At 34.4% G+C, this 13,409-nt stretch overlaps 1 protein-coding gene across 1 annotated transcript in view; it reads right to left on the minus strand.

The window, feature by feature from the left end:
- Window positions 1-13,409, minus strand: part of SECISBP2L (SECIS binding protein 2 like) — a 50,391-nt gene that overhangs the window by 23,601 nt on the left and 13,381 nt on the right. Inside the window, exons 5-11 of the mRNA XM_012763527.2 lie at window positions 10,567-10,796; window positions 10,230-10,254; window positions 9,774-9,889; window positions 3,157-3,291; window positions 1,575-1,655; window positions 473-640; window positions 184-325 (exon numbers count right to left, since the gene is read on the minus strand). Coding sequence (XP_012618981.1) covers window positions 184-325; window positions 473-640; window positions 1,575-1,655; window positions 3,157-3,291; window positions 9,774-9,889; window positions 10,230-10,254; window positions 10,567-10,796 — 897 coding nt within the window. The remainder of the gene's footprint in view (window positions 1-183; window positions 326-472; window positions 641-1,574; window positions 1,656-3,156; window positions 3,292-9,773; window positions 9,890-10,229; window positions 10,255-10,566; window positions 10,797-13,409) is intronic.

Below are 13,409 nucleotides of genomic sequence, written 5' to 3' on the forward strand. Positions count from 1 at the left end.
AACACTGAGAGAGGCAAGGAAGGATCCTCCACTAGCGGATCAGAGGAAAGTGGTCCCACTGACACCTTGATTTCAGACTTTTAGTCTTCAGAACCACGAGAGAATAAACTTCTTTGTTTTAAGACAATGGGGAAAAAAAATTACCAAAGCCAAATAGCAAACTGCTCAGACTAATTACATCACCTGTATATGACAGAGGTCTGGTGTTAGTAATTTGCCGTGCTTTCATTGCTTGTTGTTGTTTTTCCAAAGCAGCTAACATGTCCCCCAAATCTAGCTGCACAGGTGTTTTATTCTTTTTTCCAGCTGCCTTTGATAAAGCTTCCTGCAAGGTGAACAGAAAAACATTTTTTTTTTGTTACAGATGAACATGCAGCAATTTAAGATGATTATATTTATCACTCTTTCAATCCATCCCCCCACAAATCTAGTGAATAAATTATCATACCTGTTCATAAAAATGAATATATACCTGTAATTTTTTTTGCTCCATACTTATTTCTGAATATTCTTGAGCTGTGGCAAGGGCTGCTGCTAATGCTTTCTTCTTCTGACTTTTTGCACGTTTAGGAACTGAGGTGGTAATGGGAATTGGAGTCTGAACTATATTGATTGGTGAATTTTCAGGTAAATCATCCAACTATGATAATCAGAAAAACATTCATTAGTGATCCCATTAAAATTTAGTCATAAGGAAAAAAAGATCCAGAATGTGGGATGTTCCACCTTGTAACTGTGTTAGACTCTTTTTTTTTTTTTTTTTTGAACAGGAAACAACAGCTAAATGTGTTAGACTCTTAAATTCAATGTCATAGAGAATAGAGCGAGACAGTGGGACCATTTTAGATTGAGAAATTTAAAAAGGGCAAAACTGCTTAATGCAATGGGTAATACTTGTCTGGATCCTTGACTGAAATAAAACAAAATACCTCCAAAATAAAATTTTGTAACAACTGGGGAAATTTAAGTACAGACTCTATGTTGTATGATGTCATTTAATGGCATTTTCTTGTCTAATAATAGAAGTGTGGATTTCACAGGAAAGTATCTTTGTTCTGGCTGTGTTGAAAAGAAATATTAAAGGTAAGAACTGGCCCGGCGTGGTAGCTCACACCTGTAATCCTAGCACTCTGGGAGGTCAAGGCGGGCGGATTGCTCGAGATCAGGAGTTCAAAACCAGCCTGAGCAAGAGTGAGACCCCGTCTCTACTATAAATAGAAAGAAATTAATTGGCCAACTAATATATCTACAAAAAATTAGCTGGGCATGGTGGTGCATGCCTGTAGTCCCAGCTACTTGGGAGGCTGAGGCAGGGGGATCGCTTAAGCCCAGGAGTTTGGGGTTGCTGTGAGCTAGGCTGATGCCACGGCACTCACTCTAGCCTGAGCAACAAGGGGAGACTCTGTCTCACAAAAAAAAAAAAAGAAAAAAAATTAAAGGTAAGAACTAAATACTGTCTCTTGTATATACCATGCTGCCTACATGTTTTTGTACTTATCTTTAGTATTTCTTTTCAACATAAGCGTAGTTCAAAAGATGTTCTCGTTTGCTTCTTTTTAAAACAAATCACTTACTACTTTTGAAGAAAGTTTCTGTTGAATATTTTCATCCTTAGTATTTCCATTCTCATTTAGTTCTTGAAACCCATCTTCATCCTGAAACAGTTTCACATTTTAAGTAAAATAGAGTTAAAAGTAAACTCTTAAAAAATACACCTTTTTATAATGTTTAAGAGTAATAAAAAATTTAAGTAATTTTTTGCATTCTACTATTGAACTATTTAAAGTCAGTCTTAAAAAAGAAATCTCATTTCTTAGATGCTAAACCATAGCCAATTTGATTATTCAAGGATGGAGGCATATCCATACATGTCCACCTTTTGGATTTCGGCATGTAGTATTCTATTTTTGTTAAGAATTGTACTCTAAGATGGATAGGTAACTGAAAAGAAATTCACACCAAATTTTATGCATTCAGATAATTTGGAAAAGATTTAACACAGTTTAATATAAATTGTATTAATATATTCCCTTTCCCATTACTACACACAACTGTCAAAAAGATTAAAAAATTAAAAATCTTTTCTATTTGAATTTTTAACCACTATCTATCTTCCTTTACACTGAAAACTGTATTTCATATCTTTAACCAAATATTAATAATATAAGTATGGAACTAATCACATGATTAAATGCATGTAATACAACTGCCAGGTCTGGATATACTGAAACTATTCCTGATAAAATAATTGAGTTGTACTCTCAAGTCCTTAGGCTCAATTACTAAACTTATATAACATATTATTGAGTTCTATCCTCTGATCTCAAGCAAGTTTTATAGTTTAATCTCTACCTATTAACCTGTTTTATAGAATCTACAATCCAACCAAAATGAGTTACCAGGGATGTTTTGTGAAAAATATCTTAACAACCAAATTCTTATTCTTTAAAATCCATTCCAAATGTTATTCCTGTCCAGCTACAAACCCAAAGTGATTTTTTTCTCCTCTGAACTCCAAGCCACATTCAACAATTAGGTATGTACATGCGTACATTCCCCTACTACACAGCAACCTTTCTAAGGATAGTGTGTCTATTCACCTTAATGCATCATTTGGAGCACATTACTTTACATATACAAATAGTCCACCAACAAGAGCCAGTCAGATGAATGAACAACAGAAACAGTGCAATTAGGATATAAACTGTCTGCCACCATAGGGAAAGTAAAATAGCCCTTTTTCTTCCTTCTCCAAAACCCTCCTACCTGGCAGCATAGATAACTGGATTGAACTATTCAAATGTGAAAAGCCTTACAAATGGACTCAACAACGACAAAAATTAAGAGAAAAAGTTTCATACTAGATAAAGTCCACAGGAAATCAAGTTCTATTTCTATACATTACCTCAAAATGATGAGCACACAAAACAAAAACTTATAAAAATAAACATTAATAAAATTAATGTTAGATTAAATACATAACCAAGACAAACAGAGTCAATAATTCTGAGTAATTTATAATCTAATAGTGGAGTCACATGTTAAGATAGTGTTAAGACGTAAAAAGTACTCATCATAATGTTTATAATGAAACAAAGTAATTTCTTAAAGGAAGTATTTGCTATAACAGTTAACAAATAGAGTTTGAAAAAATACCTCAAAATATAAAGACTCAGAATTTGGGTCGCTTCTATGGGATTGACTGGGGTTTAAATGCTTATTATCTTGTCTCTTTTGCAAATTCTGTCTTCTTTCTGAGGAAGTACTGTGTCCTCGGCATCTGAATCCAACCTAGGTAAACCCACAGGGAAAAAGAAAATCTAATTATTTTTAAGTCAACATTTTATTCAAGCATAACATACTTGCAGAGAAGTACACAAAACTATACAACTCAATAAATTTTCACCAAGTGCATAGTTTATTTTAAAAGGTCAAAACTTCTGACAAGTTAATTATAAGGAAAATATGAAAATGAGACAATTAATGCATGTTACTTATTTTTTTCCTGTACATCAACATTTATTACCAGCTTTATTCATTCAAGCTAAAAACAGGAAACAAGCCAGATGGCCTTCAGTGGGTGAACAGTTAAACTGACTGTGGTATATCCATTCTACAGTATGGTGGTCAGCAGTCCATCACAAAAAGAAATGAACTACAGGGATCTCCAGAGAATCATTTAAGTGAAAAAGGCCAATCCCAAAAGGACTGTATGAGTGCACTTACACAACATTCCTAACAAAATTACAGAAAGGGAGAATAGATTAGTGGATTCTAGGGGATAAACAGCGGCTGGTGGGGAAGGAAAGAGTGTGCCTACGAAAGGGCAACATGAGGAGTGTCTTTTTGGTGATCAATCTGTTCTCTATCTTGACTGTATCAATGTCAGTATCTTGGTTGTGATATTGTATTATAGTTTTACAAGATGTTACCATTGGAAGGAAAGTGCATATTACTTTTTGATTTAACTGTAAGTCTTCTGATACCTGCAGTTTATTTTTTAAAAAACAAGAACAGAATTCCCAGAAGAAACTATTTAATAAAAATCTTATTTCCAAGAAAATAGATTTAAGAGAATAAAATTTTCATTCAATCACATAAATTAGTATCCTATGTTATGGACTGAATGTGTGTGTCTCCCAAAATTCATATGTTGAAATCCTAACCCCCCTATGAAGATGGTATTTAGAGGTGGAGCCTTTGGAGGTAATTAGGCTATGAGGATAGAACCATCATGAATGGGACCAGTGACCTTATACAAGGAACCCCAGAGAGTTTTCTTACCCCCTCTACCATGTGAGGACATAGCTAGATCACCATCTATCAACCTGACCCTCGCCAAACACTGAATTTGTCAGTGCTTTGATCTTAGACTTCCCAGTCTCCTGAACTGTGAGAAATAAATTTCTATTGTTTATAAGCCATCCAGTCTATGATACTTTTCTATGGCAGCCTGAATGGATTTGGACATCCCATTAACAAATGTACAAAATGTTCAACTGTCATAAGGGCAAGGAAAAAAACATATTAAGCATTCTAAGAATCTTAAGACATTTCAAGTTACCTCTTTTAAGTACCCAATGCAGCCAATATTAAATGGCTCTCTTAACCAAGACACATAAAAAATGTGAAAAGTATGATCTTCATTAACAGCTACCAAAAAATTCTAACAATAAACAGAATATAAAGTAGACCTGGAGAGAAGGTGTTGGTACACAGGCCTGGGACTCTGAAATCAAACATGTACACACAAAGACCTGGAACCATCTGGCATTTCCCAAGCTTGCCAGAGTTAGTACATATGCATCAATGGTGTTATAAACACTAAAACAATTTTCTTTAAAAACAAATGCAAATTGATTCTTACACTTGGAAATATAAAGCATCAGGATTAAAATAAAACCTCCAAACTAATTGCCCCAACAAAGTTCATGTCAAACAAATGCATTGCAAGTATTCCAATAAGCTTCTGAATGAAACAATAACCTCATGAAATCTAAATACTTTTTGTTAGCTCTTCTAAGAAAAAGTTTTACTGATAGAAAGTGGGCACATGGAACAAAGCAAAGCAAAAGCTACAACTTCATAAATAAATATATGTATATATTTAAATGACTCGCACAAAATTAATTTTAAAAGAGTTAGGTTTTCAAACCCCAGTTATAATAACAAAAAAGTAAAAATACTAGAAATTGACATGAAGAATACATACAAACTTATTAATATTTTAGGTAAATTACACTTCTGAAGAACACAAAAAGATGGTTCAAAAATAGGAAGATGTTTTTGCATAGAAAGCTGTGCCACATCATAAAGGTAGTTGATTTTCCCTAAGTTTATAGATTAGAGACCAATGTTAAAAAAAAAGAAAGTCCAGAAACGATTCTAATATATGTGGGAATTTAATAAGTGATAAAGATGGTTATCATCATAAATCAGTGAAGAAGAAATGAACTTTTCAATAAATGGTGTTAGGAGATTTGGACAGCCACCTGAAAAATACAAAATAGGACATATATCTCACACCAGAAAAACTCCAAATGCAATAAAGATATTTAAATGTAAAAAAGTAAGGCTATAAACACACTAGAGGAAAACACAGCCGAATTCTTTTATAACTTAGAAGCAGGGAGGCAGGACTTTTCCAACTATGATTTAAAACCTAGAAGTCATTTTAAAAAAAAGGACCAATAAAGTCAATTTACAAAAATAAACTTCTTAATGCTATTTAAAAAACAAACTTGTGCATGGTAATCATAATAATAATGAGCAAAGTAAAAAATAAAAATGAAAACCTAGCAAAATATTTGCAACTCATATTGCAGATTAAAGGCTCCTAGACACTTTAAGATTTGTTAAGAACTGATCAAACCGATATTAAAATGTATCCCCAAAAAGGAAATAAGTAAGCCAAGGTTCAAAAAATAGGCAAAGGATATGACCAGAGAAGTTCACAGAAAAAGAAACACAAATGGCCCTTAAACATATGGAAAGATGATCAACTACATCAAGACATCATTTTCACCTAACTGGCACAAATACAAAATCCTGAAAACACACTATTTCTGAATCTGTCTGAAAACAAGCACTTTTCACATTGCTATCGAAAATGCAAATTGGTACAATCTGGTGATATTTACCAAAACAATACATGAATTTAACTTATGACCCACCAGTCCCCTATCTAGGAATTGATTCCAAATGACACTACAGGCTAGGTGCTGTTGGCTCACCCTTGTAATCCTAGCACTTTGGGAGACTGAGGCAGGAGGATCACTTGAAGTCAGGAGTTTGAGACCAGCCTGTGCAACATGAGACCTCATCTCCACAAAAATTTTTAAACATTAGCTAGGCATGGTGGTGCATGCCTATAGTCCTAGCTACCCAGGAGAGTGAGACAGGAGGATCACTTAAGTCCAGAAGTTTGAGGCTACAATGAGCTATGACTGTGCCATTGCACTCTAGCCTGGACAACAGAGCAAGACACTATCTCATAAATGAATGAATGAATGAATGACACTATACTGTGTCTTTAACAGCAACACTTTGCAAAACAACTCAAGTGTCCATCAATAGGATTATAGAAATCAACATGGGTATATTCATCTTAGAAGTTGTTTTTTTTTTTTAAAAAGGAAGCCTTCTATGTAGTAATATGAAAATTATGTAAATGTGTCCAAGATACATTGTTAAGTGAGCAAAGCAGAGCAGGGAACAGAGTGGGTATGTCATCTTTTGTGTAAGAAAAGGACAAAAACATAAGATGCGTACTGGTATTTACTCATAACGACATGAAGAAACTCTGGGAGAACATGTAAGAAACTAATCATATTGGGATAGGAATAGAAGAGGGGAGAAGGCAAAGAGAGTCAGGGATAAAAATGAGATTTTTCATTGTATAGCCTTTTTCATCTCTTTTATTGTTCAACCTATTAATAAAAAAAGCCATTTTACAAGATTTCTAATTTTGAGAATCTTTCCATCATTTACAATTAATGCTACTCTGGACTACAGAAATGATCTACCGTATCAAATGTCTAAACACTAGTAAAAAATGTTCAAAAGCACTGCAAACAGCACAGTACAGTACTTTTGCATAGGACCATATATGCAAAAATATGATAAATGGAATAAAACAAATAGCTCAAAAACAGCGCCTAGCACATATTAACAAATAAGCAAATGACTAAAATGGAAGCATAAACCAAAGAAAATAATGGATTACAATGTTAAGACAATTGGTATACTACTTTGAAAAATCTACACCATTATGTTTTACCACGAATCCAAATAAATCTCAGATAAAAATATCTTCAGACATTATACTATAAAAAGTAGCAGAAAATATAAGTAAATATTTATTTGATTTCTAACAGACTTTTTTAAAGGCTAAAAATAACCAGAAATTGCAAACAGGGAAAACATTTTGACTTAAATGAAAAAGATTCTAAATTTCAAAAATCCACCAAATATATACTTAAGAAAAGTACAAGGATAATAAAGCATCAGAAGTAGGAGAAAACACACATTGTCTAATATCTGGCTCCAGTTCTCATGGACAAAAGAGAGTTACAAAATAAAACTTATCATGCCACATGCATGTGCACAATTTTTTTGTTGTTGTTCTCTGGACTACTCCTAATCAGTTCTGAGACAGGGATAAAATGTTTTTATGATAGTATTCTTTCCTCTCCAGTGGCCTTACCAAAAGTAACAGAGCGAGACTGCAAACTTGGCAGGGCTAGCATTTAAGAGTTCAGCAGAAAACTGCAGCACATAAGTAAACATTTTATAGATTTTGTTTATCTATCCTATATAAATGATTCTTGTTCTAGCTCTTTTGTCTTTAATCAAATAAAACTAGATTGTCTCATGAGTCTCAGGGCTACATGTAGCCTTCTGGATCCTTTTAACTGAATCCAAACTTCACAGAACAAATTCCTTTATTGAAAAGGGAAGTTTGGATTCAGTCGATAGGCCATACTTGGGGATCTGGAGGGCCACATGTAGGCTTGAGGGTGCAGGTTCCCTACCCATTATCCGAAATGCTTCTGGTCCAAAGGATTTCGGATTGGATATTTTCAAATTTTGGAATATCCGCAAATACATCATGAGGCATCTTGGGGATGTGATCCAAATCTAAATATAAAATACACATGTTTTCATATACACATAGCTTGAAGGTAATTTTATACAATAATTTTATTATTGTATAAAATAACTTTTCACTTTACTTTCACTTCACTTACTTTAACTTTTCACTTCACTTCACTTCAGTTCACTTCACTGCACTTCATTTTATTTTTGAGACAAAGTCTTGCTCTGTTGCCTGGGCATCATCATAGCTCACTGCAACCTCAAACTCCTGGGCTCAAGCAATCCTCCTACTTCAGCCTCCCAAATAGCTGGGACTACAGGTGCACACCACCACACCTGGCTAATTTTGAATTCTTTTTGTAGAGATCGGGGTATTGCTATTGCTCAGGCTAGTCTTGAACTCCTGGGGCCTCAAGCGGTCCTCCTGCCTCAACCTCCCTAAGTGCTAGGACTACAGGTATGAGCCACCATGCCCAACCTATACAATATTTTTATAATTTTATACATAAAATAAATTTTGTGTTAAGTATTTATGTGCAGAATTTATCACATGTGGCATCATGTGAGTGCTCAAAAAGTTTTGAATTTTTCAGTTAAAAAATTAGCAAATTATCTGAATAGACATTTCTCAAAAGAAGACATATGAAAAAATGCTTAACATCACCATTCATCAGGAAAATGCAAGCCAAAATCAAAATGAGATATCTTCTCACCCCAATTAGAATGGCCATTATCAAAATGACAAAAAATAACAAATGCTGTCAAGGATACGGAGAAAAGAGAATTCTTATCCACTATTGGTGGGAATGTAAATTTGTACAACCACTATGGAAAACAGTATGGTGCTTTCTCAAAAAACTAAAAATAGAACAATCATATGATCTAACAATGCCACTACTAGGTCTACATCCAAAGGAAGGGAAATCAGTATGGCAAAGAGATATCTGCACTCCCATGTTTACTGCAGCACTGTTCACAACAACCAAGATATGGAATCAATCTAAATGTCCATCAATAGATGAATGGATAAAGAAAAATGTGGTGTTTATATACACAATGGAATACTATTCCGCCATAAAAAAAGAATGAAATCTTGTCATTTGTGGCAACATGAATGAGCCTGGAGGACATCACGTTACATGAGTAAGCCAGGCACAGAAAGATACACACAAAATGCTTTCACTCATATGTGAAAGCTAAAAAGTTGATCTCAAGTAGAGCGGAATAGTGGTTAGTAGAGGCTGGGAGGGGTGGTGGGAGATGTGGGGGCTGAGAAAGGTTCTTTAATAGATACAAAATTACAGCTAGATAGGAGGAATATGTTCTAGTATTCTATGCAGCAGCCCCCAACCTTTTTGGCACCAGGCACCGGTTTCATGGAAGACAATTTTTCCACGGACAGGGGTTGGGGAGCAGGAATGAGAGCAATGGGGAGCAGCTGTAAATACAGATAAAACTTTGCTCATTCACTTGGCCACTCACCTCCTGCTGTGCAGCCCAGTTCATAACACCCTGAGGACCAATACACGACAGTACACTTTTAAATCACTCAAGACGCATCTCTAAAAATTAAGGATACTGTCCTTCATAATCACTAGACCATTATTATAACTAGCAAATCTAAAATAAATCATCTCACACCTGTAATCAATATTGTCCAACCTAATTCAAATTACCTGTGAATTATTTCTTTGTTCAGTTTGCCTTCCACCTCTAGAAAATGTCTGATTTTTTTCCATCCAAGTTTTTTTCTGAGTTGTCTGGCAAGTTACATTGGACCAATTTACACCACCTATAACAAATGAGTTTAAAAATATGATTTACTTATAAAAGAAGCCAAAACCTAAATTGCCCCCCAATTTCATATACTGAAATTTAGTCACTATAAATGTAATATTGGAAATTATTCTATCAACTTTAAGTGGTATTCCAGTTCCTAGTAATACGGTATCATCCTGCAGAATACTGCCAGCTGGCATTTTCTCAATTTGATCTGAAAACTATACTTTCAGATTAACTTCAATCTCTGGAAGATTTCTAATTTTTTTGCAGCATCAGCAAGCCTCATGCTTAAAAAGAAAACTATGACATAGTCAAAGGTACAGCAAAAATACAATGTAGAAAATAAGTACCTGCACACACAGATGATTCCACATGCTAAAAAAAAAGAAACAAACAAAAAAATTATTTTCTACCCAAGAGTACGATTTATGTGCTTTGCAAAACATTTCACAATTTAGTCTAGTTATGTACTTTGCAAAACATTTCACAATTTAGTCTAGTGTGAAATGTGCTTATTACAATCTTATAATACTTGAATACTTTTGTTATCAATAAAATATACAATATACATTTTTTAACTATCCTACTATTACTATAGAATTTGTTAACAAAAATAGACACTTAAGTTTTAGCAAAGATAAGACTAATGTCAATGACTAAAAAGGAAATCAAGGCAATGTTACATACATTCATGGTCCCAGAATCGGGAGTTCTCAGAGTCCCTGCTGCAGGCTGGTTGTTGCTATGTTTGGGACTGCAGTAACCACTATCGCTGTCAATGTCGGCTTCACTGGCCCCTTGCTCACTGGAAGATTCGGCAGTTGGGTGGGACGCTCTCCTCCTCCTGCCTTTGGACTTCCAGAGCATTGTGGCAGTGGTCTCTGAGAGAGACTTGTTAGCTATATCTGACGGGAAATCTACAAAGGCAAGGAAAGTGTGACAACACGTGATGGGCAAATTGATAAATTCTTGTTAAATTATCATTAAGACTGTAAGAAAATAAAGATATCAAACTTTGTAAATGGAGAAAAAGGTCACAACTTTTTGAAAAGATCATCAAACAGAAAAAAATATTTGTATAATTAAAATTGTAAAACCACCATCAGCCATTTTAAAAACCACCAAACTTTGAAAGGCCACTGTGTGCACCTTTCTACCACTGCTCTCTTCTTCCTCCAGTGGTTACCTGTTCTGAATTCTGCGTGTAACATTCCCTTACTTTTCTTTACAGATTACCATGGATTTTTGTATTTCTAAAATAAAATATAAATCATGAAAGTTTTTAACTGTATTTAAAAAAAAACATACTGTCCATATTCCTCTGTGACTTGCTCCCCCCAACCCCAACCTCAATACTGGTTTTGAAATTCTGGTGCATGTGGCTGTAATTCCTTTATGTCACTGGAATCTAGAATGCCTTTGTATGAATATACCATATTTACCTTTTGTATCACTGATGGGACACTTGGGTTGCTTTGGGCTTTGCTATTAAAAACAATACTGATGTAAACATTCACACACAGACATAAGAATGTATAACCCATGTATGCATGGGAAAGTTTCTCTAAGGCAAAAACTGCCAGATCTCAGAGGATGTACAAATTCAACTTGCCTTAATAATGCCAAATCATTTTCAAAAGTGGTTAAAACAATTTACACTCAAACAGTAGGCTATAAATATCCCCACTGATCCATACATTCACCAAATACTTGATACTGTCTTCCAGACTTATACCCAATATGCAGGGTATAAAAAGGTAGCTCACTGTGAGTTTTAATTTGCATTTTCCTGCTTAATAATGAGGCTGAGCATCTTTTCTGATGCTTTTAGGCACTAATGTTTTCCTTTCTGTGAAATTCTTATTAATTTTACTTTTGGATTATTTGACTTTTGCCTGTTTCTCTACTGAGTTTTCTGTTTCTTACTTTTTATTCCATAAATTATAATCACAATAAGGCATTTTTTAAAAAACCTCTTACAATCTTCTCCCCAAAATTAGAAGTTTTCCTTCTTTCACATTTCTGACCATTCATAATTTTTACGTTAACACTGATACAATTTTGATTGTGCTAATATATGTTATATGTTATGGTAAGTCTTCATAATTATAATGTAAGATGGCTCTGTATTATTCCACTGAGTGGGTAACCTGTGCCTTTCATGACCTGTCACCTGCTACTGGCCACTAAGATTTCAGTGTTTTCGTTGCACTGCACTAACATCCATCTTTAGTTGAAGAGTCCCTTCTCTTTCTAGGGGGAGGTTCTACTTGGATACATTCACGGAAGTGGGATGACTGGATCAAAAGAAGAAATTCCTATAGTCCTGCAAAATTGTTTCAGTCCCCCGGCACTGTGTCCCAGGGGCCCCAAGGGCAAGGTAGGATCATTTTCTTATTGATGTATATGAATTCTTTATATATCTAATACTAATCCTTTGTTACTTATATGCATGGTAAAAATCCTTCCCAAGTTTGTGACTTGTTCTTTCATGCACTTTTAATAAATATGAATTCTTAATTTTAGAAATAGTTCCCTCCCTGCAGTCATAAAGATATCTGCCTGTTTTCTTCTACCATCGTTTTTCTCAGTTAAGTCCTTAATCCATCTGAAATAGATTTGTGTGGGGTATAAATTAGGGGTCTGTAATGCTATCTCTGTCATTTTCCATATACATATTTACACACATGTGGGGGCCTGTTACTGTGCTCTCTGTTCTATTCAATTTTTGTATACTACACTGATAACATAAACCCGTAGGAACTAGGATGACTTTATAAGTCCTAATATCCAGAGGAAAAGTTCTTCTCCAGAGATGTCTTGGCTCTTCTCAGACAACTACTCCTTTATTTTTAAATTAATTTGCCAAGTTCTCCCAAAAACTCCCAAAGGAATTTTCATTAGAACTATATCAAGTCTACAGACTAACTTAAGGAAAACTGACACTTGCAATATCAAATCATACTACATGAACATGATATTTAGGTTTTTCTTAATGTCCTATAATAAAATCTTATCCTTTTTTTTGCCTATATGTCTCACACATCTTCTAAGATTTATTACCAGAAACACTGTATTTTTGTTGCTATTGTAAATGACATCTTTTCTTAAATTTTGTTTGTTGGTGGCACAATCAAATGCAATTAACTTTTATATATTATCTTATATCTAGCCATCTTATTATTACTAAATATGAGCTTGTGTTCAAAAGTAAAAATGTTACAATTGGAGGCGCATTCCTCCTCTACTATAATATTTAATTCTATCTCTGACTGATACCGATTAATCCTCAGAAATTATAAACAAGCTAAAGGATAAAAATACTGATAGAATGTATAATCTTCTACTCAAATTATGTCTTTATCTTGTCATTTTCTAATTCTTATGCTTCAGAAAGTTGTCTTTGTGGTCACTTACTTGGCAAACTAAAGAAGTATGAATAATTTTTTTTTTGAAACAGGGTCTTGCTCTGTCTCCTAGGCTAGAGTGCAGTGGCATCACCATAGCTCACTGCAACCTCAAACTCCTGA

This window comes from Microcebus murinus, chromosome 6 (assembly GCF_040939455.1).
Source record: "Microcebus murinus isolate Inina chromosome 6, M.murinus_Inina_mat1.0, whole genome shotgun sequence".
NCBI classification, from domain to species: Eukaryota; Metazoa; Chordata; class Mammalia; order Primates; family Cheirogaleidae; genus Microcebus; species Microcebus murinus.